Source organism: Electrophorus electricus, chromosome 8, assembly GCF_013358815.1.
Source record: "Electrophorus electricus isolate fEleEle1 chromosome 8, fEleEle1.pri, whole genome shotgun sequence".
In the NCBI taxonomy this organism is placed as follows: domain Eukaryota; kingdom Metazoa; phylum Chordata; class Actinopteri; order Gymnotiformes; family Gymnotidae; genus Electrophorus; species Electrophorus electricus.
The window spans coordinates 2,725,788-2,738,287 of NC_049542.1; the positions used below are offsets into that span (position 1 = coordinate 2,725,788).

General features: G+C 48.0%; 3 protein-coding genes across 4 annotated transcripts in view; 1 reads left to right on the plus strand and 2 right to left on the minus strand.

The window, feature by feature from the left end:
* The first annotated feature begins 673 nt into the window (after window positions 1–673).
* efhc1 (EF-hand domain (C-terminal) containing 1) lies at window positions 674–4,952 on the plus strand. 2 transcript variants are annotated; one of them, XM_035528788.1, is made up of 10 exons: window positions 674–845; window positions 967–1,152; window positions 1,417–1,704; window positions 1,971–2,120; window positions 2,334–2,526; window positions 3,324–3,544; window positions 3,688–3,828; window positions 3,957–4,170; window positions 4,250–4,478; window positions 4,711–4,952. In XM_035528788.1, exons 1-9 carry the CDS (start codon window positions 783–785, stop codon window positions 4,450–4,452), a joined length of 1,659 nt encoding a protein of 552 aa, XP_035384681.1. In that variant the 5' UTR covers window positions 674–782; the 3' UTR covers window positions 4,453–4,478; window positions 4,711–4,952. The 2 variants fall into 2 exon arrangements, with proteins under 2 accessions (XP_035384681.1, XP_035384680.1); XM_035528787.1 differs by having other exon boundaries at window positions 4,250–4,429.
* A 1,075-nt stretch (window positions 4,953–6,027) lies between these two features.
* tram2 (translocation associated membrane protein 2) lies at window positions 6,028–10,479 on the minus strand. Its single transcript, XM_035528816.1, has 11 exons — window positions 10,258–10,479; window positions 9,403–9,466; window positions 9,161–9,270; window positions 8,620–8,736; window positions 8,460–8,518; window positions 8,207–8,291; window positions 8,054–8,124; window positions 7,832–7,936; window positions 7,609–7,752; window positions 7,343–7,500; window positions 6,028–7,097 (listed from the first exon to the last, which is right to left on the minus strand). Exons 1-11 carry the CDS (start codon window positions 10,375–10,377, stop codon window positions 7,021–7,023), a joined length of 1,110 nt encoding a protein of 369 aa, XP_035384709.1. The 5' UTR covers window positions 10,378–10,479; the 3' UTR covers window positions 6,028–7,020.
* Window positions 10,480–11,409: 930 nt separating this feature from the next.
* xkr5a (XK related 5a) overlaps window positions 11,410–12,500 on the minus strand; it is a 6,629-nt gene continuing 5,538 nt past the window's right edge. Inside the window, exon 7 of the mRNA XM_035528815.1 lies at window positions 11,410–12,500. This exon is cut by the window's right edge and continues 1,838 nt beyond it. The gene's annotated coding sequence lies outside the window, so the exon portion shown is untranslated.

Here is a 12,500-nt window from a genome sequence, read left to right on the forward strand (position 1 = left end):
CGGGTGTGCATACACCCGAAAAGACCACTACTCTTATGTTAAAGCTTCCCCAGCCTAGTCGCTGGCTGACCAGCAGGCAACACGGAGTTCATTAGCCACACACTCACCGGACCAATGCCACTGCGCCATCTGCCGGACGCAGCAGGGACGTAGTTCTTCTACTCCAGCCGGACAGGACTCGCAAAAGGACACTTAAAAAAAAAAAAAAAAAGGATTTATAGGAACATAAAAGCTCTTTTTTGTTGTTTGTAATCTACTTGCAACCACTGCCTTGCCTGCTTTAACCAAATTTTTAACCTGTGCTTGGAATAAATCTGAAACGAGCTATTATAAGCCGTCTTTGTCGTGATGTGTGTGAGGTATAACGACAGTTTATATATTGGTGAAACGCATATTGAACCCAAAATCTGGCTTACGTTAAGCGGGACATATGTATTAAAAATGATCAACATTTAAAATTTTGCGTTCTGCTTAATCACTGTGCGTTTGTTTTAGTGTAGACTACATGATTTAGCCTATAAACACTTCCACACTAACACGGAAAAGTTTCAAACGCTCCCGTATCCTAACACAGCAGTCTATGTGAATATGCACGAATACCCTAATTAATATGCGCATATTTAATCAACCATTAAAAGTAACCAGAAGCTGTTTACGTTCTCCATGGAAACAAGTCTCCAAGCATACCTCGGAGAACAAATCCGTCCCGTGGGTGTCTGTCTCCGCGTGGGTCTCCCCCAGGGAACGTGCGGTTTTGGACGTGGATCCGGTGCAAAACGGTCATGTCCGTGAACACCGCACACGGGCTTCCTCTCCTGCCCGGGAACGCGTTTCGGGACACGTCGGTGAGCGCCGCCGAAGCCTCCGGTAAGCCCGAGGACGACCGGACGCTTGTACTGAAGCGCACCGTGTGTGTGTGTGTGTGTGTGTGTGTGTGTGTGTGTGTGTGTGTGTGTGTGCGCGCAGAGGTCGGCCTTTCCCAGGCCTCAGACGCTGACCTACGGGAACGGCTACGCGCTACGCGGGCGGCCCGCGGTCGGCGGCGGACAGCGCGCGCCGAGCTACGGCGACACGGTGCAGCTCGCGGCCCAGGCCACCGACCACGTCGGCGCGCGCCGCTTCGTGCCGGCGCGCGCGGCTCATGACAAGAAGGTAACGCGAAAGGTTGGGGGGGGGGGGGGGGGCGCGCTTGAGAGCTCATTTCAGTTACACACACACACACCCCATTTGAAACTGAGAGGTAAAGCACAGTACAATGCAACTGTAATGCAGTAAAATGTTAGTTTGCATTAAGCTTCAAAAAGCAAAAGGCCGGGAGATCCTGGATTTGACGGGCAAACTAGATGATGATTAACCCACCGCCCCCCCCCCCCCCCCCCCCGCCCCCCCCACATCCTTCCCCTTTCCCACCTCCAGGTGCTCCGTTTCTACGGCTACTTCCGGCAGGAAGTGCATGACTCTCCAGACGAGCGCTGGCGCATACGCCCCGTGGTCATTTACTACTACCTGGAGGACGACAGCATGTGCGTGATGGAGCCGGAGGTGGAAAACTCTGGAATGCCGCAGGGAAAACTGCTGAAGAGGCACAAGCTGCCCAAGAGCCAGCAGGGGGCGGTTTACCACTGGAAGGACCTCAACGTCGCCATGGACCTGTGTGTGTATGGCACCGTGTACAGACTCACACACTGCGACCCCTTCACTCAGGTGTGTGGGGTCTCGCATAGTGCACGTGCGTTGTTTTCTAAAGTTTAATTCCTTCGTGCTTAAACTCGTACTCAGATGTGACCTGCTCACGCACGCCGCCATGCACACGCTCGCATGTGGGTCGTGTGTGTTTCTGAACTGCTGCTGTCTGTTGCATGTTTATGGCCTGTTATACACACACACACACACACACACACACTCACAGGCCACACGTCTGTACCTGTCTGTATATGTCTGTGTGTGTGTGTGTGTGTGTGTGTGTGTAGGAGTTTATGGAGAGCCAGGGCATAGTTCTGAACGACCCTGAGCCAACAGCCAGTGACCCCTACACGAGCGGTAGAAGGAAGCCGCAACTTTACCACATCACGCCATCAAACTATGACAACTTCAAGCAGTTCCTCACCATGGACGGCAAAGTAACACGCGCGCGCGCGCGCATACACACAGGCACAAATGCATAGACATACACACACACTCACTTGTGTGCTTGTGTGTGTGAATGTGCATGGATATGTGTGTGTTTGTGTGTGCATGTGTGTGTGTGTGAATGTGTGTGGGTATGTTTGTGTATGTGTTTGTGCGTGTGCATGGATGCATGTGTCTCTGTGTGTGTGTGTGTGTGTGTGTAGGTACTGCGATTCTTTGCTCTGTGGGATGACTCAGGCTCTCTGTACGGGGAGAAGCGTGCAGTGTTACTTCATTTCTACCTGGTGGACGACACAGTGGAGATCCGAGAGGTGCAGCAGCCCAACAGTGGCCGCGAGCCCGTCCCTCTACTGTTACACCGACAGAGAGTGTCCAAACGCGCCAGAGCAGCCTGCCGTGAGACACACACACACACACACACACACGCACACGCACACGCACACACACACACACACACACACTCACATAAGAGCCCTTCCCTCTGCTGATACACCGACAGAGAGTGTCCAAACGCGCCAGAGCAGCCTGCCGTGAGACACACACACACACACACACACACACACACACACACACTCACACACCACACACACACACACACACACACACACACACACACACACACACACATAAGAGCCCTTCCCTCTACCATTAAACCGACAGAGTGTCCAAACGCGCCAGAGCAGCCTGCCATGAGATATACACACACACACACACACACACACACACACACACACACACACACACTCACACACACACTCTCACATAAGAGCCCTTCCCTCTGCTGATACACCGACAGAGAGTGTCCAAACGCGCCAGAGCAGCCTGCCGTGAGACACACACACACACACACACACACGCACACGCACACGCACACGCACACGCACACACACACACACACACACACACACACACACACACTCACACACACACACACACACACACACACTCACACACACACTCTCACACACTCTCACATAAGAGCCCTTCCCTCTACCATTAAACCGACAGAGAGTGTCCAAACGCGCCAGAGCAGCCTGCCATGAGATATACACACACACACTCACATAAGAGCCCTTCCCTCTACCGTTAGACTGACAGAGTGTCCAAACGCGCTAGAGCAGCCTGCCGTGAGACAGACACACACACACACACACACACACACACACACACACTAATGTCTCTCTTTTCCCCAGAGCCCTTCCCTAGCTGTGTGCTGGAAGTGTCAAAACAGGAAGTTGAAGAGTATTACTCTCCAAAGGATTTCCGGGTCGGGGAGGAGCTGACACTTTTGGGAAAGCGTTTCCTGCTGTATGACTGTGACGCGTTCACCCGGAAGTACTATGAGCAGCATCACCCTGAGATCCTGCTTAAGCCCCTCCCCTTGGACAAGAAGCCCCAGGAATACTGGAAGAGGGTGAAGAATCCTACTGGTCCTTCTGCATGTCAATGGGAGCGAACATTCTGACCCTGGAGGTTAATTTTTTTTCCCTTCTGTTCCTGCTCACACACAAACACACACTCACACACACACACACACACACACACACACACTCACAGGTGATCCCACCATACAACGGCTTTGGCTCTTTGGAGGACTCTGTCCAGAACTGTCTGTCTCTGGTTCCGGAGCCGCCCAAGAAAAACCTGATAAAAGCGCTGGAGAAAGATCACAAAGTACTGCGCTACGCTGCCAGACTGGTGAGAACACACACATACACACACACACACACACACACACACACATACACACACACACACACACACACACACACACACACACACACACACACACACACACACAGAGCTCTCCCCTCCCCTGACTGCAGGACTCCCAGAATCCTCAGGACAGGGGACGTCACTTCATCATCTCCTACTTCCTGGCCAACGACGCCATCAGCATCTACGAGACTCCCAAGCGCAACTCCGGAATCATTGCAGGCAAGTTCCTGGAGAAGACCCGGATCCCCAAACCAGGGAGCACCGTCGACAACCCGGAATACTACAGCCCAGCCGATTTTGCCATAGGAGCCACGGTGGAGGGTACGGATAGCTGAACTTCCAGAAGCTTCTATTAGTGTCCAACCTGGCTGTGTTACTAATGTCTGTCCTCCCCTCCTAGTGTTTAGGCACCGATTCGTATTGACAGATGCTGACCAGTATGTGCTCGACTACCTTGAGTCGGTCTCAGAACAGGATCAGGTTCCCGAGCGGACGCTCTCCTCCCTCCGTCAGGCTCTCCGTCCCGGCGGGGCGCTAGGTCCGATCCGCGCGCTCGAAGACCCGTCCGAGCCCACGGCAGGTGCGCCCATCTCAGTATGTTAATTCAGCTAGTACTCTGCTAATTCCAGGTCAGTACTATTCTAATTCTCAGTCAGTACTCTGCATATTCTGATTCAGTACTATGCTAACGGAATCATGACCCCAGTCCCTCCTTTTTCGCTTGTCATTAGCACGTGATTCTTGCATTAACGCAGATCGTTAAGTGCAGATCGTTAAGTGCAGATCGTTAAGCGCAGATCGTTAAGCGCAGATCGTTAAACACTTCCTGTTAAGAGCTCCCCTCTCGCCTTTTCCTTGCAGATGAAGGAATTCCTGCCTCTTCCTAAAGCTTCCTTGCTGCTGGAGGAATTCTCTTCGGTATTCTCCATATCCTTATAGCCACTGTTAATGCACACTTAAAAAAAAAGGTTTTATTAGCCTACTTTTCCCAGTGTTCCCTCTGGCATATTGACCTCATGAAACTCCACCTTTCTGAGAGTAACGATGATGTAACGATAATGTACCCTGCACCAATAAAAGCTCATCCTCAGTGTGGCACTGAAGCAATGAAGCAATTCCAAATTTCTTTTTGAATTTTACAAACTTCCCATCATTATTTGTTTGGCTACTTAATATAACGGTCACTATTAACTATGTCGGTTAAATATAATGTTAAATATAATCACTATTAACTATAAAGGTTGTTACCTATAATGGTCACTATTATCTCTAACAGTGGTTAACTATAAAGGTCAGTAACTATAATGGGTTGTCAACTATAACGGTTAACTATAATGGTCGTTAACTATAACGGTCACTATTAACAATAAAGGTCGTTATCTATAACAGTCACTATTAAGTTTAACGGTTAACTAGATAGGTCGTTAACTATAATGGTCACTATTAACTATAACGGTTAACTATAAAGGTCATTTACTATAACAGTTAACTATAAAGGTCGTTAACTATAACGGTCACTATTAACTATAACGGTTAACTATAAAGGCCGTTAACCATAATGGTCACTATTATCTATAATGGTCGTTAACTATAATGGTCACTATTAACTATAACGGTTAACTATAAAGGTCATTAACTATAACAGTTAACTATAAAGGTCGTTAACTATAACGGTTAACTATAAAGGCCGTTAGCCATAATGGTCACTATTAACTATAATGGTCACTATTAACTATAACGGTTAACTATAAAGGTCATTAACTATAACAGTTAACTATAAAGGCCGTTAACCATAATGGTCACTATTAACTATAATGGTCGTTAACTATAATGGTCACTATTAACTATAACAGTTAACTATAAAGGTCATTAACCATAATGGTCACTATTAACTATAAAGCTCATTAACTATAAAGGTCGCTAACTATAACGGTAACATAACTATAATGGTTAACTATAATGACACTATTAACTAGAATGGTTAACTATAAAAGGTCACTATTAACTATAGCATTTTTTTTTGGTTTGGCTAACAGATTCCCCACAGTCTGGAAGTTTGACTGCTTATAAATTCCATATTTCACACCCCTCAGGCCATAAAGCCTTTTGTTATGGTGTGGAAAGGGTTGAATAACCTAGCTGGCCTAAGTTTAAAAGAAACAGGACAGGTGCTGCGTCTACAGGAAAAAAAAAACTTTTACTCATCAAGAGAATCAAACATGTACAAGGCATGATCACGTACATTCACGTCAGTTACAAACAAAGCACTGTAGGTGAAACCTCATTAATCTGAATGCAGTGCTGTAGAAACTCCATTAACCACAACACAGAGAAAAAACAGGTATTACATAAAGCCACATTGTGCGTGTGTGTGTGTGTGTGTGTGTGTGTGTGTGATCCGATCAGTGACCCCAATCACAAACAGCAAAAGGCTCAAAGTCCAGAGCCCTCCTGTGCATGCGAACAATATTTTTACCATTAAGCACCAGAGCACAAAGATCAGCAGGAAACACACACAAATTCCAGGTAATTTCACTCATTCGTATTGTCTTGGGTAGACTAAAGTTCGTACAGATGGTCAGACATGCGGGTCATTTGAAGATCACCCCCTAGTTTTGATTCCCGTTGCTTAGTAACAGGCAAGACTAGGAAGCATGGCTGGAACAGACCCCACAGTACACACACACACACACACACACACACACACACACACACACACACACACACACACACACACACACACACACACACACACACACACACACACACACACACACACACACACACACACACACACCTTTATTAAATTCACACTTTGTGGGTGACCTGAGCTCTGGGTGTCCTTCCCGGGCTACCATAGAGCGCCCTGTAGCACCGCCCCAGGGCCGGCCAGTACAGTACTGATTTGGAAAACATTACAGGTAAAAAAATGGCTTTTTTGATCGTGAAGCTGTCAACTGGGGGAAAAAAAACGCAACAAATACTGATACCGAAGTAGAAAAGACGCGTCAAGCTGGAAGGCGAACGGCCTGGCGAGGGGGCAGGGGTATTGATGTCACATCCTCTGTGGAAAGTTGATCCCCTCGGGTCCACGCAGCAGAGCACGGAGCAGGAAGCGGACGGGGCCGTTTCCCGTTCCTGCGCCCGGCCCCCCGGGGGTCAGGCGCGGAGTTAGGGGGATTTGAGCTTCTTTGGCCGAGGCGAGGTGCCGTTCTCTGCCCTGAGCGCGCCGTTCTCGTGATGGCCGACTGCAAAAATGCACGCGCGCGTGCACACGCATGGCTTCAGTAACCAGATAGCAGAAACCAGACACAGAGCAAAAAGGTCCCCAGTGTAACCAAAGAGGGTCGGACGCAGATACTGACTTGTAAACACGATCCCTCTTCAGCAAGGGCAGCGTCTGTTGTATTTGTGAATAACTCACTGGGAGATGTTACCTAAATGACACCTGTCTCTCATTTCCCCCTCTGTGTGTGTGTGTGTGTGTACACACCTGAGTCACGTTTCAGCGCGCGGGGTGTCTGCTGTTTAGCTGCCGCTCTTTTCTTGGCTTGTTCCAGTCGGAAGTCGCGCGTACGTCTCAGCTGAAATCGGAAAAACTTCCACAGCAGCCATGACTGAGTGGAGCATGCTAGGAACAACACCAGCAACCTGTGTGCGCACACACACACACACACACACACATCAAGGGATGCAGAACACCAAGTCAGCTTCCTCGGTTGCCTGCATCCGCGAGGCGGGGTGGGCGGGGTTTCTGACCTGACTGGCAGGCTGTTAAAGTTGCCTGCTTCCCAATCCAGCACCTGGTTTTCCGACCGCGCCAGACCGAAGCCCACAGCCAAGAACATCAGAGTGAGGGTCATCATGCGAGTCAGCACGAACCCCACCGACCACAGCTCGAACCTACACACACACACACACACACAAGACGTTAAAAGACGAGACGAACCCGCTTAACGCGAGACGGTCTTTTGGCACTCACGTTCTACGATGAGTCTCGTCAACGAAGTAGATGAGTCGAGACAGATGGAAGACCATCTCAGAGAGGTACTGCAGACACAACAGGACCAAGCCCACCCGCGTCAGACTGGGGGGGGAAGGGCAATTCTACAGTGAAGCCAAAGCCTACACTCAGGTCGCGCGTGTGTGTGTGTGTGTGTGTGTGTGTGTGTGTGTGTGTGTGTGCATAAATGTGCAGACTTACTTTAACAGGTATGCCGCAAGGATGTGAGACAGGTATAAACAAATGTACTGCAACTGATGAGGGATTTCCTCCTATAAAAATCACACATGCCAATTAACTTCTTTCCTTCTATCACACACACACACACACACACACACACACTCCTGTCCTTACCCTGCGCACTTTCTGGAAGTAGAGCTCAGGCAGAGCATGGAACCAGTAGGCCAACTGGGTGAGGTAGAAAAACTTCACCTGGAACCTGAGACACAGAGAGACAGAGACAGACAGACAGACAGACGGGTCAGGAACGTGGAGGCAAGGAGAAAGAGAGAGAGAGAGAGAGAGAGAGAGAGAGAGAGAGAGAGAGAGAGAGAGAGAGAGAGAGAGTGAGAGAGAGAGAAAGAAAAAAGTGTGTGTGTGTGTTTACCTCAGTTGCACATGTGGATAATTTTCCCATAAGCTGCTGGGATGAAGAATGTAGCCTTCCTGCATTAAGAAGCATTAAAAAAGCTCAAATGAAGAATATTTCTGTCTCTGTCTGTCTGTCTCTCTGTGTGTGTGTGTGTGTGTGTGTGTGTGTGTATTACGGTGGCGAGGATGTAGAAGCTCCACAGACTGGAGAGCAGGTAGAACACACACAGCTGGCCAGACTCGTTAAACTTGGTGTTTTTACTCTTCGAGAGGTGGAGACGCCGGTTTACTTTCTGCAGAGAGCGCGCGCACGCACACACACACACACGGTCAGTTATCAGAATTTGATTAACACAAGTTACGGTCAATATTTGATTCCACAGCTGTTCTGTTTATCAGTCTACGAGATGGCCAGCTCCACCTATTGGCTATTTTTCCACTGATCTTCATTTTTCTATTTCAGCTGTGGCGTAAGCCATACGAAAGGTGTTTAATTTGTGGACTAACCATTCTTTCTTCAAAACAGTAAAACATCGGTGTAAGCCCCATGGCCTGAGCGAGTTTCTCTCTGTTTCAACTAAATGTGAAAGCTGACCGCTGTTACCACGTCAACATATGTGTGTGTTTACACACAACCTAGTCCGTATCTCCTATAGTGTACTGTGGTTCTTCCAGGCTGAGACTACAGTACCCATAAGGCCATAACAAAACACTCACATCCAGTATGTACTCTTGAACTACAGCGTGCAGGATGATGGTGATGAACAGATAGAAGAGGAGGGTGACACAGTCCTTCCACCCATAATGGTACAGAGACACCTCTCCATCTGGAACCACACACACACACACAGTTAGCTTAGGTCACGCATCAACTTACAGTGCCGCAGAGGGAGAGCCAGAGGAAGATGCACCGTGGACACGTACGTGTGTGTGTGTGTGTGTGTGTGTGTGTGTTGTACCTGGGGTCACGATGCTGGTGTTGTACTGTGGTTGAATGAACAGAATGGCCGTTTTCGCAGTGGCCTGCAGGAATGGACAGACGGACAGCAGTGAGCCAGACGGACGGACAGTAGCGAGCCAGTTCACCATCGCCTACTTCTCAAACCTCATGACTCCGCACTGACTCCTTTACCGCGAGCGGGCCACCGACCCGTGCACGCGAGGCGCTCCTAGGTCACGCGCTAACGCGCGTGTCCAAAACGGGACGGAATGTCGACTAAAACGTGTCAAATTTGACCTGGTGGAGGGGCAGGCGCACATAAACCAGGCCTGATGTGTCCTTTAACGCAAATAAACGGCACTTGGGCGAAAGCAAACCCCCCGTCTCGCGGAGGACATCCCATCGCAGCGCCGCGTGAGACGTGGCAGTCGCGCGATTCGGAGCGGGCAAATCCCGTCGCGAGGCTGCGGGTGCTAATCGGAGCAAACGCTGCTGTGGAAGCGTAAAAACGAAAATGCAAAAAAAAAAAAGCACGCAAATAATAACAAATCTCAACATGTGTCGCAACGCCTCTCACGTTTAACAGTAGGGCGGGTGTTAGAAACTGAAACGTTGCAAAAGCTTCTCGAGTCTGATCCAGGTGTGTGTGTGGTTACACGCGCCTAATGGCTATTTCACGCCGACCACTGAATGACTGACGTTTTTCTTCCATGACTTTGATGGAATAAAGAGTTTGCAGGAAGGCCTCTGCTGTGCGATCACCGACCACCGGCGCAACGGTCGCAGTGCGCTAGAAAGAAAGAAAGAAACACACAAACACACACACGCAGCTGAGCGAAGTCACGGGGGGAAAAAAATGATCCGTTCAACGTACCTCAAACATCAGCCCAACCAAAATGAAAATCACCAGACTAAAGACGATGTCGGCGTGGTTCTGAATGAGAAACTCCTGACTAAAAAACGGATAACTCTTATTTCTTCTCCGAAAGGCCATTTCTAAAGTTCCAGTTTTGGGCTTTTTTGTAAAGTTTTCTTCCCCCCCCTTCCTACTCCCAGAACTTCACGAGTCTGCGAGTAACTTTCTGAGCCCTGTGCGCACGCGCCTTCCTTAAAGGGCACGTTCGCGACATTCCTGACGACGCGCGAGGGCTTCTCGTGCTTGCGATCGGTGAGCGAGTCGCGTCTTTCCAATCCTATCCCTGCGGCCAGCCTGGAGTTGTTTCTTTCTTCCTAGAATTTGTAACGTGTTCAAGAACATTTGACACAATGCGAAAAAAATAATAAAAAATTTTTGTTGTTGGGAAAACAACAACAACAACAACAACAACAACAAGAACAAAAACCCGCCCTGGCTGCTGGTGGTAAGACGCGTTCACGTGAATCACCGAGTGTTGGGTGTTCACCAGACGGTTGTGAACACGCAGTGTAAAAGACGGAGCCAAGAGGCAAAACTTCACAAAACTGTTTTTGATCATGCGCGACCTTGCATATGTGGATCACAGACAGACCAAATGAAAAATGGTTGATAAACGCAGGACTGGGGTGGGTTATTGGATCACTGCGGTGGGTTAGCAGGGCTGGGGTGGGTTCTAGAAACACCGGACCGGGCTGTCAGGTGTGCTTGTGGAAAGACACTCGTTTAATATCCTGAGCCCGAAGTGTGAAGATCTTTTAACATATCAGTATTTTTACTATTTTAACATTTCAGTATTACACATAGAGTCCCTAAATCTGCTGAAAGCCAGCATTCTCTTATAAACAGATAAATGAACCTATTTCATAATGCTGCATGCAAAGTACAAAGCCAGAACTGGTTATTGATGTGGGTGACCCTGGTGAGTGTGTGTTTCACAGTGGCAAAATGTATCAGGCTTTTAAAAAAAACATTTACAACAGACTGTGCATATATGACCATACACAACTATCTCTAACTGTAGCAGTGTTTCCAGTCACAGATCCTCTTGTTATTGAACACACTCTGTGATCCAATCAGAGCCTCCTTTTAATTACTGAACTCTCTCCGTGGTCCAATCAAAGGTTCCTTTTAATTACTGCACATTCTCAGTGGTCCAATCAGAGCCTCCTTTTAATTACTGCATGCCCTCTCTGGTCCAATCAGAGCCTCCTTTTAATTACTGCACGCTCTCCATGGTCCAATCAGAGCTTCCTTTACTTACTACATGTCTAGCAATGTCCAATCAGAGCTGTCACACTGGGAATAAAGACATATTTTAAGGTCGACCAAACTTAGCTTGTGTTAAATAAAGCCATATACATTTTTTGTTTTACATTTCATACACTCTACATTTATTATCATTTTACACCAACCCTGAGGAAGGTTCTCTGCATGTCGTCCACAGGACCTCAGTTAACGGGGCACTGCCCAGGCGTACAAATGCCCCGTTTACCCCACGTTGTCGGTTTAGAATCACAGCCCTGAAATGCCGCCTCTGTTTCAAGAGTTTCGTGTTTACAGTAAACTAGACCTGCCCTCCTGAGACCAGAGGCACCAGGTTCATGGTTACCTTTGCATTACACTATAATCACTTACCGTTAACCAGGATTGTGTTTCTTTACGTGTGTTACGCTATAATCGCTTGCCTATAATCTAATAATGTGATTATTACTAGCTATTACTATTACGATGTGTATTCTGTATTAGCAGGTCATTTGGAGTGAATATCATTCAAACTTTTCATTGTTAGGAGATTTTTTTGGAAACTGTCTGAAGCTGTTATTAAGGCAAAGGTGAATATTTTCGATAATCTACGTTTGCTGCATAACATTCTAACATTTTTATGTAAATATTTGAAATGATGCTCTGTAATGTAAACCATGCAGTGATAATCGGAATTGCCTATGCCCAGTAGACTCATAAACACACAAACAAACCAACAAACAAACATAAGCAAATAAAGAATTTCAGTCTAGCTCTGTGTCAGAGTCGTGATGTTACAGTCGGGCCATTCTGATCCCATACAGTGCTTTGCAGAAGGACTCGAACCTTCGATGGTCCGCAGTACCGCCGTGTTAAAATGGGTGTAAACACAGTGAGCCTGCTGTAAACATCACAGTCCTAAAGTCTGACACACCCTGGAACACAAACACCATCAGCCT